Source organism: Ips typographus, linkage group LG5, assembly GCF_016097725.1.
Source record: "Ips typographus isolate SLU linkage group LG5, UJ_Ityp_2.0, whole genome shotgun sequence".
In the NCBI taxonomy this organism is placed as follows: domain Eukaryota; kingdom Metazoa; phylum Arthropoda; class Insecta; order Coleoptera; family Curculionidae; genus Ips; species Ips typographus.
The window spans coordinates 3,399,288-3,417,443 of record NC_138426.1 but is presented as its reverse complement, the minus strand read 5'-3'; the positions used below and the strand labels follow the sequence as shown (position 1 = coordinate 3,417,443).

The 18,156-nt window shown below is 37.3% G+C and overlaps 4 protein-coding genes, 1 long non-coding RNA gene and 3 other non-coding genes across 9 annotated transcripts; 6 read left to right on the top strand and 2 right to left on the bottom strand.

The window, feature by feature from the left end:
* Window positions 1-35: 35 nt before the first annotated feature.
* On the top strand, window positions 36-2,880 carry LOC145730009 (uncharacterized). Of its 2 annotated transcripts, XM_081981037.1 has the most exons (3): window positions 36-680; window positions 737-869; window positions 949-2,880. In XM_081981037.1, exon 3 carries the CDS (start codon window positions 1,976-1,978, stop codon window positions 2,663-2,665), a length of 690 nt encoding a protein of 229 aa, XP_081837163.1. In that variant the 5' UTR covers window positions 36-680; window positions 737-869; window positions 949-1,975; the 3' UTR covers window positions 2,666-2,880. The 2 variants fall into 2 exon arrangements, with proteins under 2 accessions (XP_081837163.1, XP_081837162.1); XM_081981036.1 differs by having other exon boundaries at window positions 737-2,880.
* LOC145730047 (U1 spliceosomal RNA) lies at window positions 527-688 on the bottom strand. The gene has a single exon (XR_014178530.1). It is a non-coding gene; the product is annotated as a U1 spliceosomal RNA (small nuclear RNA).
* Window positions 2,881-5,870: 2,990 nt separating the features above from the next.
* On the top strand, window positions 5,871-6,011 carry LOC145730030 (U4 spliceosomal RNA). The gene has a single exon (XR_014178514.1). It is a non-coding gene; the product is annotated as a U4 spliceosomal RNA (small nuclear RNA).
* Window positions 6,012-7,637: 1,626 nt separating this feature from the next.
* On the top strand, window positions 7,638-7,756 carry LOC145730038 (U5 spliceosomal RNA). Its single transcript, XR_014178523.1, has one exon. It is a non-coding gene; the product is annotated as a U5 spliceosomal RNA (small nuclear RNA).
* A 553-nt stretch (window positions 7,757-8,309) lies between these two features.
* Window positions 8,310-9,009, bottom strand: LOC145729270 (uncharacterized). The gene is made up of 2 exons (XM_081979953.1): window positions 8,755-9,009; window positions 8,310-8,666 (listed from the first exon to the last, which is right to left on the bottom strand). The coding sequence occupies exons 1-2, from the start codon at window positions 9,007-9,009 to the stop codon at window positions 8,310-8,312; spliced, it is 612 nt and encodes a 203-aa protein (XP_081836079.1).
* A 1,281-nt stretch (window positions 9,010-10,290) lies between these two features.
* On the top strand, window positions 10,291-12,403 carry LOC145729257 (glucose dehydrogenase [FAD, quinone]-like). The gene is made up of 7 exons (XM_081979939.1): window positions 10,291-10,449; window positions 10,505-10,720; window positions 10,774-11,033; window positions 11,084-11,520; window positions 11,575-11,763; window positions 11,821-12,103; window positions 12,158-12,403. Exons 1-7 carry the CDS (start codon window positions 10,428-10,430, stop codon window positions 12,362-12,364), a joined length of 1,614 nt encoding a protein of 537 aa, XP_081836065.1. The 5' UTR covers window positions 10,291-10,427; the 3' UTR covers window positions 12,365-12,403.
* Window positions 12,404-12,948: 545 nt separating this feature from the next.
* LOC145729258 (glucose dehydrogenase [FAD, quinone]-like) lies at window positions 12,949-15,110 on the top strand. The gene is made up of 7 exons (XM_081979940.1): window positions 12,949-13,132; window positions 13,188-13,403; window positions 13,457-13,716; window positions 13,767-14,203; window positions 14,258-14,446; window positions 14,504-14,786; window positions 14,840-15,110. The coding sequence occupies exons 1-7, from the start codon at window positions 12,955-12,957 to the stop codon at window positions 15,044-15,046; spliced, it is 1,770 nt and encodes a 589-aa protein (XP_081836066.1). The 5' UTR covers window positions 12,949-12,954; the 3' UTR covers window positions 15,047-15,110.
* A 1,555-nt stretch (window positions 15,111-16,665) lies between these two features.
* LOC145729507 (uncharacterized) lies at window positions 16,666-17,755 on the top strand. The gene is made up of 2 exons (XR_014178392.1): window positions 16,666-16,877; window positions 16,934-17,755. It is a non-coding gene; the product is annotated as an uncharacterized LOC145729507 (long non-coding RNA).
* Window positions 17,756-18,156: the final 401 nt, after the last annotated feature.

The window sequence follows — 18,156 nt, the reverse complement described above, 5'->3', positions numbered from 1 at the left end:
TCCAAACTGACAGATGATAGTTTGCTGTTTTTGACATTTTACAGCTGAAACGGATGTGTTTTGCTGGTTGCTGCAATTATCGACACCGGCTTTGTACAGGTACAAGAGAGTTGTTGAATTTATACAGTGTAGTCCAAATTGGTGATGCATGTATGGGGATATCATGCCATATACCATAAATTGGGAAAACGTGAAAAAAATAAAAACGTTTTTGAAAATGTTACCTTATTAGGGCACTTTTTGACGTAGAATACAATGGTGTAATTAGAATTTTTTTATCGGCACTTGTGGGCGCCATCTTAGATTTTTAAATTTTCGGAAAGCGCTTAAAAAGGCCTTTTCAAAATGATGTACCTAATGATGCCCTTGTGAGCCTTACCAAGTGCAATGATAATCTAATTTCAAAACCGGGTATGAATTTGATGATGAACACTACTTTTCAAGGATATCGCATAAGGGGAAATGCACTATCTTATCTTGAACAATTCATTATTGGAACTCGGAAACTTATTTTGAATTAATTTATTCGGGACAGCGCGTACGCAGTCCCGGCTATCAAAAATTACGCGCCCGAGTTATCCGCATTAGGGATAATCGCAGGGGTCAGCCCAACCGTAGTGCAATGGAGGGCCTCACCCTGGGGGAACAGCCTTATTGATCACTGTAAACCCCTACGCCAGGTAAGTATGCTTTTTCACCCCAACCAAAGAAGTAGTTTATCGTTTTTATCTTTTAGGCGCGGCTAACGGTTGACAGTGCTGCCATCTCTATTGTAGTCTGTGTAAGATAGCGAATATATTTGGTGAACGTAAAACAATACTATACTAATTGTTATTTGCCGATGCTACAGCTTTGGAGCGTGTTTTCAGGTGGTGATAAGTCAAAAAGACTAATAAACATGCACTTAAAACGCTATCGTAACCGAGCTACAAGCATTTGTTTTTTTAGATAAGTCGATTAATGCAGGTATTTAGCCTCTGAGGATCCTGAGACTGTTAACAACACTACCTCTTCAGTTCTAAGTAGACCTAAAATAAATACAGCAACTGGGTGGGCATTTTGAGCAACTAATTTAATAAAGCGGCTTATTTTTAAATGATTTTTAAATTAGCAGAAAATCCTTACTACTACTTTTTTTAAATTAAAATTTTAAATGCTTCAGCTGGATTTATAGATTGACACAAGACAATACAAGCACAAGCATAGCATAGAAACACAAAACATGAGACATACAGAAGTCAATTTATATGTAGATGCACAAGAGTGCACAGCTTATGCTATGTACTGCTTGTGCCTAACCACTCAAAATGAGTTATTTGTATAGTAAAGAAGAATTCTTTTTTGTTGACTATATTCAACATGAATTCTTAATTAATTTACTTCACAGACCCTTTCTTTCTTTCTTCTTTGTCGACCTTTTGATTTGTGAAGATCTTCTAATTTAATCTTCTTCCACCATCTTCCTCTACTCTGACCACTAATTCTTCCTCTTATTTTGTTGTTACTGTATTGAGAATAACTAAAAGCCTTAACCTCTATCATTTCTATACAAGAATATGCCAAAGAAATTAACATTTCAAGCAGCTATGCTTAGGCTATGATTGTGCTGTGTTTATGTTATGTTGTGTCAATCTATAAATCCAGCTTTATATAGCTCACTTATGATATAACCAGATACGTCATATAGAGACTATAGAACTAAAAGAAAAATCAATCGAATTTAATACACCTGCATATGTCGGCTTCATCAATTTGACTAAGGCATTTGATAGGGTTCGCCTCTCCGACATCACAAATATACTGATAGCGAAAGAAACGCCAGACACCATCGTAAGAGCAATCCGCAGTCTCAATATGAACAACATGACTAAAGTAAAGACGGGAGACACTTATACCGATACAGGAGGCATCAGACAAGGTGACAGCCTTAGCCCATTTCTGTACAATCTTTTAAAGTAAAGTATTATCACTAAACATGGGATACCGAATGGAACAGAATAAAAGAATCAGCATGGTATGCTACGCCGATGATGCAGCTATTTTCGCGGAAACAGAGGACGATCTACAGAGACTACTACACAAATTCTGCCAGGTCAGCCAAGCGATGAACATGACCATATCTATAGAAAAAACGAAAAGCAGAACCTTTGCTAATCCCGTAAGATGTAAGCTGGTAGTTAAGGACAAAATCATCGAGCAAGTCTCACAATTCAAATATCTGGGTATGGATCTATCGAGTTATCACGACCCATTGAAGGACCTAAGAAACCAGATCAACAAAGCGTCTGCCATGTCGGGCTGCTTAAGACAGATAATATGGGCGAACGAATACATGCGAAAGGATAGCAAGATCAGGATCTATAAGACTTGCATCAGGCTAATCATAACATACGGAATAGAAACCAACAAAACGAAAAGAATGTTTCGAGTAGCCGAAATGAAAACGTTCAGGACTATAATGGGAAAAACAAGAATAGACCGAATTAGGAACACTGACATTAGGGAACAATGTGGGGTGCAAGACATCGTAAGATGGGGGAGACAAAGAAAAAGATATTGGTACGCTCACGTGAGAAGAATAGAACTGTCACGCATCGCACTTGAAGGGAAACCAATAGGGAAAAGAGCACCCGGAAGACCACCTAAGAGATGGAAGGACAGCTGACAGTCCACCTCCTAGAAACTGATCCAGAGGAATCTGCAAAACTCCAACAATATTTTGTTTACTGATGAGTCAACTTTTACTTTAACAGGACATGTTAACAAACAAAATTGCCGTTATTGGGCAAACTAAAATCCTCATTGGATGAGGGAATGCCATAAACAATGGCCACAATGTCTGGGCAGGAATTATTAAAAACAGATTTAACTGGAGAGCGATATTTGCATTTTATTCAGCAGGAACTTATCCCACAATTAGCAACTTTACTTCCCAACGATCTAAACCCCCTAATGCAAGTATCTGGCTACAACAAGATGGCGCTTTATGTATATGTCCATTAGATTTTTGTATAGTAATACCATAAGCAATGCCTACTAAAACAGTAAACTATAAAAACTGGAGAGAGCGTAAAAAGTTTAAGTTAGTTAAGTTTAATAAGTTGGGTTTTCTTTCGGTATTAGGAAACTTAAAGCTGCTGCTGCTTTTGGTTCATAATCTGACACCATCATATCAATCACAAAACTCGGCGGCGGATTCTATCGAAATAGCTTTTGATCAAATGTCAAATTTTGTGTCTTCATGGCCTCCTATTATGATGGGGATCTAGATTTATAATGTTTTCTATGGGGAAACATGGAATTGTCAACCCAGATCACCCGATCTTGTGAGTCATCATTTTTCCTCTGCAGAGCGACAAACTGTTCTCTATTTTTCAAGTAACTTTCGAGCCAAGATACTTCATTGCAAATAAAATATCGGCCATTTATTAGTTATTATGGTCAGGTTGCCTATGGGGATGTCAATATCAATTGTCATAAAAAGCGCATGTCTTAGATCAACGTTGTGGCTGACAGGTGACAGTTGATTTCAAACCATATACGAACTTATCAACGGCCATGCTTTATATCATCTATGATTATTGATCAATTTCAACATCAAAGAGGCTTGCTTGAGGGGCTTGCTCCACCTCTGTCGCGGGTTGGCCCGGTTTTGCAGTACCGCCGGGATCGGCCCATTTTAACCAATTTAAAGTAAAATTTGTATTTGACCAGAGCAAGATAGTTATTTATTAGTTTCTCAAGCTTTGAAACAATGTATTTCGCAAACCACCGACATGTTATGCTGTTTTCGTGGAATACTCATTTTAGCTTTATCTTCTTCTTCGTTTCCCTCTTGACAGAAGATTCGTGATCAGGCTTCGGTTTTCTTCGTTCCTCGCTCTACAATTTCTCTCCACTTTCTTCGGTTGTAGGTGCTGAGTGCTACTTGGTTGACTATAAAGTCAGTGGATGCCCTTATTTGATCAGTCCACGTGTAGGAGACCTGCCTCTGGGCATAGTACCTTCTACCCGACCCTAAATTATTAGTCGCTCCAAGTTGTTTTCATCTCTTCTCTGAATGTGCCCGAAGTATCTAAAGATTCGAGCTTGCACTATTTTGGATAACCTTTGGGGTTCGTTTACTTTTTGCATGATGAACGCATTAGTTCTTCTTGCTGGACAGGTAACTCGTAGGATTCTTCTCCAGCACCATAGTTCAAACACGTCGATCTTCTTGCGATTGACAGCCTTCATCGATCATGTTTCTGCTCCGTATAGAAGTACCGCGGGAACATTAGTGTTTAAATAATAGATTTTTTTGTGTTTAATGTGATAGCACTATCTTTCCACGTTTTTTTGAAGGATTTTCGCTGTCCGTCTAGCGATTTCGCATTTAAGAATGATTTCCTAAGAACAGCCACCCTCATTTAAAATCAGCGCTCCCAGATAGATGTATTGGTTCACGAATAGCGTTGACCCAAGTAAAGGATGTCCGGCATATATTATTCTGTGCCCTGTCGATGATCATAACTTTGGACTTTGAGCAGTTGATGGCCAATCCAAGGTAATTACTTTCCATTTCCAGTTTGTGCAGGACTTCTAGAAGATCCTCTTGGCTATTTGCTAGTAGGACGGTATCGTCCGCCTAACGAAGATTGGATATCTTTATTCCACCAACTGTAATTTCGCCGTTCCATCCATCGGTCACCCTTCTCATAATATTGTCACATAATCAGAGCCTGTGCGTTTGTAGTTAAATCAACATACTATGTGCCTGATCATTCTACTGTGTAATTAGCTGAATTGGCAAGCTAGTACTAAAACTAGGTCAGGTACGGATACAAAAGCTGCTACGCTGCACATTCCGGACACTGGTAACACAGTCAACTAATCTTCCTTAGTGAATACCAAAACAAATACGTGTAACTGAAAAGTGAAGCGTTATTCGCTGCGGCATTTGTCTAAGAGGTTATGCCCAGCTTGGTAATTTGCTTTAAGGTGATACGGCCAGATACGTGTGTAACTGAAAAGTGGAACGTTTCATTTGACCGGTTTATCTTAAATAGGATCACCCCCACTTTAGCGTCTGGCGATCAATTCGTGTAACTGAAAAGTGAAGCGTATTTGATCACACACCTAGAGGGCCCATTTCTTATACATCTGATAAGCACGCACCCCAAAAGTCGCTCATGGCAATCCTTGTTTACGGTCCGAAGAATAAGTATCGTTGTAATTGGGAACATTTTGGATAATAAATTGGGTTAACTGTGTACGCCGTTGTGTCACTTCTTCCACGCTACCCCCTAAACATTCTCCATAGATCTTAAATAGAAGAGACGACAGGATGCATCCTTGACGAACCCCTTTTTCTTTTTTACACAGATTGGATAGTTCATTGTCAACTCTTACGAGAGCCTTTCTGGTTATGTACAGATTCTGAATTAAAAATGGCAGATGACCCGGTACTCCCATCTCCTTCAGAACCGTTCAGAGCCAATTCCAATTAATGCTATCGAAGGCCTTATGAGTCGATAAAGCATAGCAAGTATAGTGGTCTGTTGAATGACTTAACAAAGATTCAGTATATAAATAAAAAAATGGTTTAAGTCCCTTGTTGTATAAATATCTAGTATAAAACGGGTGATTTAAACCTGCTTATTCACTATTCGCTCGAAGAACAGGTCATTTGCTACCCTTTGGGCCTAATTGTTCTTTTCTTGAATAAAAAATGGTCACTTGTATAAATAACTATTAATTTTATGGTGAATAGCAGTGGTCGCTTTACTTTCTAAATAATTTGATTTCTAAGAGATGGCGCCAAAAGTCACTCTTTCCCCTTTTAACTTTCGTCTTATATATCAGTAGGACAATTTGTCCACTGAATCGTCAGCTTTGCGCAGTGGCATTATCGTAACCAATGAGGTTTATCCGAGGTGCGATTATTGCTAGTTGAAAACTTTAACCAATACCCCGCCATGTGCACGTGAAAGACCGTGCGCTAAGGCAATTTTTGTAGGTCTCTATGGAGGCCATTTTAATTAATTTCAATGTGACAATTGTAACCCTAGGAATTGAATGAAATGGGTTTAGATGGATGGGTGGAAATGCATGTCAACAAGTTAAACCCTCTTTTTAGAACTGCTATCACCTGCTTGATATATAAATACGAATCATGTCTTCCTCAAAGCTTTACATGTCTTAGATCTCCTTTTCTCTACTTGCATGATTTCCTCTTATTATTTCCATTTTTGATTTTCCTGCAGATGTTTTCCAGAAGCCCGTTTCAAGTGCCGTAAGTGGTTTCTTATGGCACTTGAACATAACGCAAACACTACCGTTATCACCATTCCATTGTTTGATTCGTGTACAATTCAGATTTACTAAATATAGATGCGATATCTTACACAAACTTCTTTAGAGATCGCAGCGCTGTCAATCGCTAGCCTCGCCCAAAACAGAAAAATGATCAATCAACCCTTTTGGTTGGCGTGGAAAAGCATACTTACCTGGCGTAGGGGTTTACAGTGATAATACTTGGTCTTTTCGAAACATCTAGACAATTACACTTTACTGCTGCTTGTGAGTTGAAACCAGCAAAGTTCTGAAAGTGCTTTAAGGTAAAAGCTAATAGGTCGCTTATGGAGCGTAAGACGTCTCTAAAGTACCTTCTATGGACATTATTCAATCAGCGTTTCGTGCTGTTAAGGATGGAAAGTGTCTGTATGCAGGATGGCTGGATGAAAAATAAAAAATTTTGTTATGGCAATTTTTAATTAAGTAATCCGGAGCCCGGAGACGATAAAAAATAACGTTTAGTAAATGAATCTTCTTCTTCTTCTTCGTCTGATTAGCATTGCTCCTGTTTGTCAGCCTCTCATTCTGTTTTTGTTGTTGTACTGAATTAATCTAATTGTGATTATTATTGAACAAAAAATGCAGATACAATGAATAAATAGGGTACCTACGTTAGTATTTTTTCAATATAATAGAGGAGATGATGAGACATACAGAAAGAATAAGATGGATTAAGTGACGATTATCGCTTTTCTGTTCTAACATCGAAGTAGTGGATCGAACCATGTTCGTTTTTTTACTATAATGAAAGATCACCACTATTACTCATTCCAATGAATAGCAGCGAATAGTCTCACATCCGCAAGTAGAATTATTGTTCTTGAAAGTACGTTTAGCGTGATGAAGTAAATATTTGAAGCCACTTTTAATTTGTATCGAAATGACGACTAGACTTCCTTCAAAGAACTTATAAATAATAACATCAATATGATAGGTATAGATAGGCTTTTAAATACAGATTGGAACTAGTTCTTAGAGAAGCGATTGAATAGCAAAACAAGAAGTGATAAACAACTTACTGAAGGAATAACTGAAAACTTACAACAGTGATACGTCGCCAATTTGTACAGTTTGTAACTAAATCAACTTCTAAATCGGTTTGTGAAAGTTTGTTCTTCAAAAACGAACTGTTTTATAGAAAAAAGTGGTGTTACCATGCAAACCACACCAAGTGGGTACAAGTATTATTTTGAATGCGATAACTCTAACTTGCAAGACCAGATGGCTCTCTCTGCTCTTAAGAGCAAGCTGTCGTAGATAGTCAAAAGCGAGTAACCAGTTAGGTTTTTACATTTCTACATTCACCCTGGACTCTCTTCAAAGCGAATAAATCTTTCGCCTTTTACTAAAGATTTCCGTGGAGAGGGTCAATATAAATGGGTCTGATTGAATTTTTTCCATGCCTGGCTCCTGCTGGGCACTTAAACGAATTGAAATAAAAATGATCGATGATGTGTAGAAGTAGATGATTACAGGGAATAGTAAAGCAATAGTTCCGTTCGTTGTAATTTGCTATTCCAGATTGTCGGTGTTACTTTAAAGGTATTTCTTATCAATTATTTTCGTAGCTTTAAACTAAAAAACGTGAACATGTTATGGGGGGCCATCCAAGCATTATTTTAGGGCTTATCCTTTGCATCACACGTGTTTAAAGATTTTAGGTAAATCTGTGTACCTATACAACTAACCCAAACAGTAACTATTGATCAATATCATTTATGATTTGGCACTTAAATGTGAAAAGTATTAACTTAAAACTGTCATTTATAATTGTCTTTTTCTTATTCATATTTAAGATCTCCCGACTGCCAGCTGTCCTTCCATCTTTTAGGTGGTTTTCCCGGTGCTTTTTTTCCTATTGGTTTCCCTTCAAGTGCGATGCGTGGTAGTCTTCCCTCTTCCATTCTTCTCACGTGAGCGTACCAATATCTTTTTATTTGTCTCCCCCATCTTAGGATGTCTTGCACCCCACATTATTCCCTAATATCAGTGTTCCTAATTCGGTCTATTCTTGTTTTTCCCATTATAGTCCTGAGCGTTTTCATTTCGGCTACTCGAAGCAGTCTTTTCGGTTTGTTGGTTTCTTCTCTGGTTTCTATTCCGTATGTTATGATTGGCCTGATGCAATTCTTATAGATCCTGACCTTGCTATCGTTTCGCATGTATTCGTTCGCCCATATTATCTGCCTTAAGCAGCCTGACATGGCAGACGCTTTGTTGATCTGGCTTCTTCGGTCCTTCACTTGGTCATGATAACTCGATAGATCCATACCCAGATATTTGAATTGTGAGACTTGCGCATCAACTTGCTCACATGATTTTGTCCTGAACTACCAGCTTACATCTTACGGGATCTTTAGCAAAGGTTATGCTTTTCGTTTTTTCTATAGATATGGTCATGTTCATCGCTTGGCTGACCTGACAGAATTTGTGTAGTTGTCTCTGTAGATCGTCCTCCGTTTCCGCGAAAATAGCTGCATCATCGGCGTAACGTACCATGCTGATTCTTTTATTTTGTTCCATTCGGTATCCCATTTTTAGTGATGATACTTCCTCTATAATTCTGTCCATTAAGAGATTGATCAGAAATGGGCTAAGGCTGTCACCTTTTCTGATGCCTCCTGGTGTCGGTATCTCTTCCGTATAAGTGTCTCCTATCTTTACTTTAGTCATGTTGTTCATATTGAGACTGTGGACTGCTCTTACGATGGTGTCTGGCGTTTCTTTCGCTATTAGTATATTTATGATGTCAGAGAGGCGAACCGTATCAAATGCCTTGGTCAAATCGATGAAGCAGACATATGCTGGTGTATTAAATTCGATTGATTTTTCTTTAAGTTGTTTGATAATGAATATGGCGTCGGTCGGGGATCTGTTTCGTCTAAAACCTTGTTGTTATTTGTGTTTCAAGTATTTCCTTCAAAATGCCGGTAAAGAGTTTAATGCTTGTGTTCAGCAGAGTTATGCCCCTGTAGTTGTCTGGGTGCGTCTCCTGTCCTTTCTTGAATTTATTTTTTTTTTGTAGGTATCCATTATAATTGTCAGTTATTATTATTGAAGCCAACCTGTGAATAATATCACAGACAATTCCACTCATGTACAAAAAATGCCATATATACGTCATCAAAACACGGTTTGCTATCGGCTAATAAGGAAGGAAGAGAGTTTGCTAGCGGATAAAAAAATCGGATAAATTTTGCTGTTGATTTCATCGTTTCCACGGATTTTCACTACACTTCTATTGTTGCAATGTCTCACCTTGAGATTTTTGCTGGCACTGTCAATTTTGATTTTTGTTCGTATTGTTTTGGTTATGGCTGCCAGTACAAGGCAATCGCAGTCTTATTATATTATTGATCATATTCATGGAATTGTCTTATCAAATACCATTTGAGCTCAGATTTTGAACAGGATAATTTTTCCGCTTGTCTTCTCACACTTTCTTTATGGTACAAAACTCGACCTGTTTGGCAAAATCACTCGAGCTGTGCTCTCGTGATTTAGTTACAACAGGTCTCGTGCAGTTACACCAAAAAGAAAGTGTTCTAAGACAAGCACAAAAATTATCCGGCTACATCTGAGCTCTTATGGTATTGCCCCCGATAATTCTATTAATTTTCCTAAAAATTCTATTAAGTGTCGCCAATAATATTGCGTCTTTCTACTCCTAGCAACATAATATACCTACAAATAACGACTCGCACCGACGTTAGTTCCTTGCACCTCGCTTTTTTATACATTGAACTCATAATGAAAAATAATTAAAGCTAATTCCATGCACACATTTTTTTGGTTTATACAATGCGAAATACGTTTATTTAATGATTAAAGACGTACTAGCTAAGATAAATATTTTTTCCAATTTTAGTGGTATATAAATCTCTTATAATTACCAGAAAATCTAGTAATTTATTCCAAAATTAAGCAAAACGACCATGAGTTTGGTTCATTTTTTGTTTTACTTAGCGGTTCTGTATACTTCTGGAATTCAGGCTGACTTCCATGATGTACGTGAATTAGTGACAGCTTCAGCATCTTTGATTGCTGGTACATATGAAGCACCGACAAACAATGATGCCTATTTTGAAAATATGACATCCAGTGAAGCTATAGGTAAGCTAAAAGTAACTGGACAAATTGTCTGTTATTTTAAACGAGTTGATTCTAGAATATGGGACATTCGATTTTGTCATTGTTGGTGGTGGAACAGCTGGTTTGGTATTGGCCAATCGACTTACCAAAGCTGACTTTAGTGTTTTGGTGATTGAGGCTGGTAGAGAAGACCAGGATGTGACAGCCATATTAGGCTTGTTGATTTACTATATGTCTTCCAACGAATACTCCTGGATGTACACATCTACACCTCAAAAAAACGCATGTTTAAGTAATAAGACTGTCTCAGATAATCGCAAAATATATTATACATAAAATATGCAGGTTCTAATGGAACTTGTGCGTATTCTAGAGGGAAAGTATTAGGAGGAAGTAGTAGCACAAATGGTGGTATGTACGTCAGAGGTAACGCACTAGACTATGATATATGGGCAGAACTTGGCAACCCTGGCTGGTCCTACGATGAAGTTCTGCCATATTTTAAAAAATCTGAGTCTGCAAGATTTCATGGTCCAATCGATAACGAATATCACGGTTTTGTTGGATTGCAAGGAATTGACGTACCCAAAGACATACCAGATCTAGTATATTTTCTTACTCAAATATAACTAGTTTTGTATATTGAAATTTTCAGACAACCACAATCCTTCAGGCACTAAAAGAAGCAGGTTTAGAGGAAACGGATTATAACGGTCGACAGCAATTAGGCTACAGCAGAACACAAAGTTATTTAACTAAAAACATCCGATCGGGCTCAAACTATTCGTACCTTCCAGAAATTATTAATCGTCGAAACTTAAATATTACCCTACAATCGTTAGTGACTCATGTAATTATTGAAAATGGGACAGCCACAGGAGTCAAATTTGTCAAAAACGGTCAATATTACATTGCAAACGCTTCAAAAGAAGTAATTTTATCTGCTGGCACTATTGGCACTCCTCAAATTTTAATGCTATCTGGAATTGGTCCAGCAGCTGATCTGAATGCGTTGGACATTGAAGTTATTGCTGACTTGCCTGTTGGCAAAAACTTTCAAGATCACGTGTTTCTTACTGAGGTTACCTATGAGTACGCTCTCTGTTATTAAGAAGCTAGTAAAATACACTGAATTTATTTTTTTAGATCTGATGCAGTCATTTTTAACAGCACATTGGAAAAACTAGTAGAATTATGGACACACAACGTTGGTCCGTTGATTACAGCTAGTCAAACTGTAGCATTTTTAGATTTCACCAATGATAGTGTACCTGAAGTTGAAATTATTACTGCATACACTCTTTCTTCAGGCGAAAACTCCAATTTATATTGCTCGTAAAAGATTCTGCATGATTCTATATTGACTTTAACACTAAAGTTTTTACATTTTAGAAACTTTCTAGCAGTTGTATCGTTGTTACATCCTGTGTCTATTGGAGAATTGTCATTGGCTTCCGCAGATCCTCGTGACTACCCACTAATAAACCCCAACTTCCTTTCCGACGAAAAAGACATTGAAACGATATACCAAGGAATCCGATTCATTGAATCTCTAAACAATACTGAGGCACTGAAAGATTTTCGTTTAAGCGCAACCTCCACACCTGCATGCGATGAATTTGATTATCGATCAAAAGATTGGTGGTATTGCTTTACCAAGCATAGAGCTAGATCAGTAAGAGCATTAGGAACAAAGTGATAATTAATTGTATATAAAACATTTTTTAAGGGTTTGCATCCAGTAGGAACGGCAACAATGGGACCCAATCCCAACAGCTCGGTAGTAAACGCAGAATTGAAAGTTCACGGAATTAAAAAACTTCGAGTCGTGGATGCTTCTGTAATGCCCATGGTCAATGCTGGACATACAAACGCCCCAACTGTAATGATTGCTGAGAAATCTGCAGATAATATTATACGGGAACACAGCTCATAGTATATTGTACTTGAATAAATAAATTTCGTTTTTTTGGCACGTTATTTTATTGGATTTGAGTGAGCCAATATAGTAACGAGCAACGAGAGTTTTTGACTACGGAAAATGAAAAAAGCAAGACTTACTGGAAGTATCAGAAGCAGCGGATTTGGAACTTCCAATTTACAGGAAAAGATGATCGTGAGACAGGTTGAAGTTGTTTAGTTGGAGTGGGTACAATTAGTCAATTTTATTAGTAATAAATGGTTTCAACCCTTCTATTAAATTGATAATTCTATTAATTTTGTACAAGTGTCGCCAATAATATTGCGTCTTTCTACTCCTAGCAACATAATATACCTACAAATAATGACTCGCACCGACGTTAGTTCCTTGCACCTCGCTTTTTTATACATTCAACTCATAATGAAAAATAATTAAAACTAATTCCATGCACACATTTTTTTGGTTTATACAATGCGAAATACGTTTATTTAATGATTATAGACGTACTAGCTAAGATAAATATTTTTTCCAATTTTAGTGGTATATAAATCTCTTATAATTACCAGAAAATCTAGTAATTTATTCCAAAATTAAGCAAAACGACCATGAGTTTGGTTCATTTTTTGTTTTACTTAGCGGTTCTGTATACTTCTGGAATTCAGGCTGACTTCCATGATGTACGTGAATTAGTGACAGCTTCAGCATCTTTGATTGCTGGTACATATGAAGCACCGACAAACAATGATGGCTATTTTGAAAATATGACATCCAGTGAAGCTATAGGTAAGCTAAAAGTAACTGGACAAATTGTCTGTTATTTTAAACGAGTTGATTCTAGAATATGGAACATTCGATTTTGTCATTGTTGGTGGTGGAACAGCTGGTTTGGTTTTGGCCAATCGACTTACCAAAGCTGACTTTAGTGTTTTGGTGATTGAGGCTGGTAGAGAAGACCAGGATGTGACAGCCATATTAGGCTTGTTGCTTTACTATCAGTCTTCTAACGAATACTCCTGGATGTACACATCTACACCTCAAAAAAACGCATGTTTAAGTAATAAGACTGTCTCAGATAATCGCAAAATATATTATACATAAAATATGCAGGTTCTAATGGAACATGTGCGTATTCTAGAGGGAAAGTATTAGGAGGAAGTAGTAGCACAAATGGTGGTATGTACGTCAGAGGTAACGCACTAGACTACGATATGTGGGCAGAACTTGGCAACCCTGGCTGGTCCTACGATGAAGTCCTGCCATATTTTAAAAAATCTGAGTCTGCAAGATTTTATGGTCCAATCGATAACGAATATCACGGTTTTGTTGGATTGCAAGGAATTGACGTACCCAAAGACATACCAGATCTAGTATATTTTCTTACTCATTCATAACTAGTTTTGTACATTGAAAGTTTCAGACAACCACAATCCTTCAGGCACTAAAAGAAGCAGGTTTAGAGGAAACAGATTATAACGGTCGACAGCAATTAGGCTACAGCAGAACACAAAGTTATTTAACTAAGAACATCCGATCGGGCTCAAACTATTCGTACCTTCCAGAAATTATTAATCGTCGAAACTTAAATATTACCCTACAATCGTTAGTGACTCATGTAATTATTGAAAATGGGACAGCCACAGGAGTCAAATTTGTCAAAAACGGTCAATATTACATTGCAAACGCTTCAAAAGAAGTAATTTTATCTGCTGGCACTATTGGCACTCCTCAAATTTTAATGCTATCTGGAATTGGTCCAGCAGCTGACCTGAACGCGTTGAACATTGAAGTTATTGCTGACTTACCTGTTGGCAAAAACTTTCAAGATCACGTGTTACTTACTGAGAGTACCTATGAGTACGCTCTCTGTTATTAAGAACCTAGTAAAATACACTAAATTTATTTTTTTAGATCTGATGCAGTCATTTTTAACAGCACATTGGAAAAACTAGTAGAATTATGGACACACAACGTTGGTCCGTTGATTACAGCTAGTCAAACTGTGGCATTTTTAGATTTCACCAATGATAGTGTACCTGAAGTTGAAATTTTTACTGCATACATTCTTTCTTCAGGCGAAAACTCCAATTTATATTGCTCGTAAAGGATTCTGCATGACTCTATATTGACTTTAACACTAAAGTTTTTACGTTTTAGAAACTTTCTAGCAGTTGTATCGTTGTTACATCCTGTGTCTATTGGAGAATTGTCATTGGCTTCCGCAGATCCTCGTGACTACCCACTAATAAACCCCAACTTCCTTTCCGACGAAAAAGACATTGAAACGATATACCAAGGAATCCGATTCATTGAATCCCTAAACAATACTGAGGCACTGAAAGATTTTCGTTTGAGCGAAACCTCCACACCTGAATGCGATGAATTTGATTATCGATCAAAACATTGGTGGTATTGCTTTATCAAGCATAGAGCTATATCAGTAAGAGCATTAGGAACAAAGTGATATTTAATTGTATAAAACATTTTTTTAAGGGTTTGCATCCAGTAGGAACGGCAACAATGGGACCCAATCCCAACAGCTCGGTAGTAAACGCAGAATTGAAAGTTCACGGAATTAAAAAACTTCGAGTTGTGGATGCTTCTGTAATGCCCATGGTTAATTCTGGACATACAAACGCCCCAACTGTAATGATTGCTGAGAAATCTGCAGATAATATTATACAGGAACACAGCTCATAGTATAATGTACTTGATTATTTCCCTCATTGTACTAGCAGCCAATAAAATTCAATGAACCTTTCTAGTTCGACCAATGAGAGCCGTTATATACTGAATAAATCCCTAGTTGCTAAAATTTTACACTGACAATTCCACTCATGTACAAAAAATGCCATATATACGTCATCAAAACACGGTTTGCTATCGGCTAATAAGGAAGGAAGAGAGTTTGCTAGCGGATAAAAAAATCGGATAAATTTTGTTGTTGATTTCATCGTTTCCACGGATTTTCACTACACTTCTATTGTTGCAATGTCTCACCTTGAGATTTTTGCTGGCACTGTCAATTTTGATGTTTGTTCGTTTTGTTTTGGTTATGGCTCGCTTCGGATAGAATTCTACTGCATAAAATCAAAAGAACCAGAAAAATGTATTTCTGCACAAGGCAGTCGCAGTCTTATTATATTATTAATTATATTCATGGAATTGTCTTATCAAATACCATTCGAGCTCAGATTTTGAACAGGATAATTTTTCCGCTTGTCTTCTCATACTTTCTTTATGGTACAAAACTCGACCTATTTGGCAAAATCACTCGAGCTGCGCTCTCGTGATTTAGTTACAACAGGTCTCGGGCTGTTACACCAAAAAGAAAGTGTTCTAAGACAAGCACAAAAATTATCCGGCTAAATCTGAGCTCTTGTGGTATTGCCCCCGACAATTCCACTCATGTACAAAAAATGCCATATATACGTCATCAAAACACGGTTTGCTATAGGCTAATAAGGAAGGAAGAGAGTTTGCTAGCGGATAAAAAAATCGGATAAATTTTGCTGTTGATTTCATCGTTTCCACGGATTTTCACTACACTTCTATTGTTGCAATGTCTCACCTTGAGGTTTTTGCTGGCACTGTCAATTTTGATGTTTGTTCGTTTTGTTTTGGTTATGGCTCGCTTCGGATAGAGTTCATAGATAGAGTTCTACTGCAGAAAATCAAAAGAACCAGAAAAATGTATTTCTGCCAGTACAAGGCAGTCGCAGTCTTATTATATTATTGATTATATCCATATAATTGTCTTATCAAATATCATTCGAGCTCAGATTTTGAACAGGATAATTTTTCCGCTTGTCTTCTCATACTTTCTTTAGGATACAAAACTCGACCAGTTTGGCAAAATCACTCGAGCTGCGCTCTCGTGATTTAGTTACAACAGGTCTCGTGCAGTTACACCAAAAAGAAAGTGTTCTAAGACAAGCACAAAAATTATCCGGATAAATCTGAGCTCTTATGGTATTGCCCCCGATAATATACATATAAATATTATACCAGGTGTCCAAGAGCACCCTGGACATAGGAGATTAACATGGGAAAATGGTTTTGATTTTTTTGCGCCTGTACGGTTCATTTAATGGAAAAACGCTTTAGATAAAAGTTGTAGAGCACATTTTCGGCTATCTACTTGTAATTTTTTCAATACCGTAGATTTGACCATTAAGACGAAAAACGGATCTAAAATTCGGAAATTTTAAATCTCCCGCCAAGCGGTCGTTAAGGAAAGTTTATATCCGGTCGTGCTACCAACCTTTCAAAATCATAACAAATCGTTGTATCCTAACCTAACCTAACCTAACCTAACTTGGCCTGGCTGAATAAACTAGTGGTGAAAGCCATAAAGAAAGTTAAAAAAAAAAAAAAAAAAAAAACAAATCGTTGTCAGTCACTCTGTAATCAAAACATTCAAAACAAGTTTATTTAGTAATAATTTTGAGTTACTACCCACATACTGCGAAGAAAATACAAATAAATCATGATAAAAACACTTTATCAGGAGCCACAGTCCAAAAATCTGGTAAGTTGCGTTCATAACCTCATTCAATGTCTCTACTAAACTTATTTACTTTGTAGCAAAATTCTTTAAGAAAACACTGGTTTTGCTTGCAAATATTTAATGAGGATGACCGAATCACCTATCTCAAGCCTCTTCATAACACTACCAAACGATTTAAAGTGATAAAAACAATGGACTAGGAAGGCCTGCAGATGTTTGAAGATAAGTTGCTTTACTATACAGGGACCACAAAAGAGGGTAAATACTTCCCTCAAAAGTGGTGCAATTTAGTGACCTATGTGACTGATAGTTTATTGTATCCTTCTGTTTTGTAGTGTTATCAACACACCATAGTGTTTAAGTGGTTTTACATTGTATGATGTTAATAAAAAGGCGGGTCTTGTGAACAATAACTAACCACGAATTTACTACGACGAGATGCTTTGTCCGCTGTTGCCATCTAAGTGATCAGTCACTTGGTTAGCATAGGTTCACCTAAGCATTTTTTTTTAATAATATTTAAAAAATAACCATTACAGCATAACCATGTTTTTGATTACTCTATGTGATCGGCCACTAGGTTAGCATAGGTTCACATATTCTCATATTCATTCTTTTTTCAAAACACTTCTACAATTTTTAAGAATGATGTAATATTTGATTTCAGACTACGCGTGCGATTTGGCAACAGCGCAGACGAACTTTCCAAATCAGCTGATCAAATTCCACAAAATGCTTGTAAAATCATCGATTTTTTGAACGATTTTGTGACAAAAATTGTGGATCGTTCGCATTTTTTCTTTTTTATCTGTACTATATAGGACGTAACCTAACCCAAAAAAAAAAAATTGACTCAAAATTCGTGGTTAGCTATTCTTCACAAGACCCTAAAAAGGCATTTTTCATAACTGATTGTCAATGTTCTTTCCCATCTCTACAGGGTAAGGTAGAGCTCGAATCAGATGAGAAAAGGCCACCGCATCATCAATGACGCAGTTTTTAAAACTATTTCTTTCTCCTTCTACAGTTGCCGTCGCATTAGATATAATCAGAGGCGTCCTATTAAAATATTCCCGAAAATATATTGTTAAGCGGTCAAAAAGCCACTTGGCAACGTAGTACGGTTTTTACTTGGACACAATTAAAACAGATGCGGCAGCGGCCAGGGACATTTGGACCTTCTTATATGCTTTTACTAGCCGGCACTCTAAACGGTGTTGCCAAGTTTAAAAAAATGTAGTGGCGGACAGGGAGACTTAGGGGGTTAGGTTAGGTTAGGTTCCGTTTTAGTCTGGTGTTT

Coding starts and splice junctions, on each gene's coding strand:
- LOC145730009 (XM_081981037.1), top strand. CDS start 1,976: ATGGGATACCGAATGGAACAGAATAAAAGAATCAGCATGGTATGCTAC.
- LOC145729270 (XM_081979953.1), bottom strand. CDS start 9,009: ATGACTAAAGTAAAGATAGGAGACACTTATACGGAAGAGATACCGACA. Junction 8,667..8,754: donor AACTACACAAATTCTGTCAG/GTCAGCCAAGCG, acceptor GTAAGCTGGTAG/TTCAGGACAAAATCATGTGA.
- LOC145729257 (XM_081979939.1), top strand. CDS start 10,428: ATGACATCCAGTGAAGCTATAG. Junction 11,034..11,083: donor CCAAAGACATACCAGATCTA/GTATATTTTCTT, acceptor TGAAATTTTCAG/ACAACCACAATCCTTCAGGC. Junction 11,764..11,820: donor AACTCCAATTTATATTGCTC/GTAAAAGATTCT, acceptor TTTACATTTTAG/AAACTTTCTAGCAGTTGTAT.
- LOC145729258 (XM_081979940.1), top strand. CDS start 12,955: ATGAGTTTGGTTCATTTTTTGTTTTACTTAGCGGTTCTGTATACTTCT. Junction 13,717..13,766: donor CCAAAGACATACCAGATCTA/GTATATTTTCTT, acceptor TGAAAGTTTCAG/ACAACCACAATCCTTCAGGC. Junction 14,447..14,503: donor AACTCCAATTTATATTGCTC/GTAAAGGATTCT, acceptor TTTACGTTTTAG/AAACTTTCTAGCAGTTGTAT.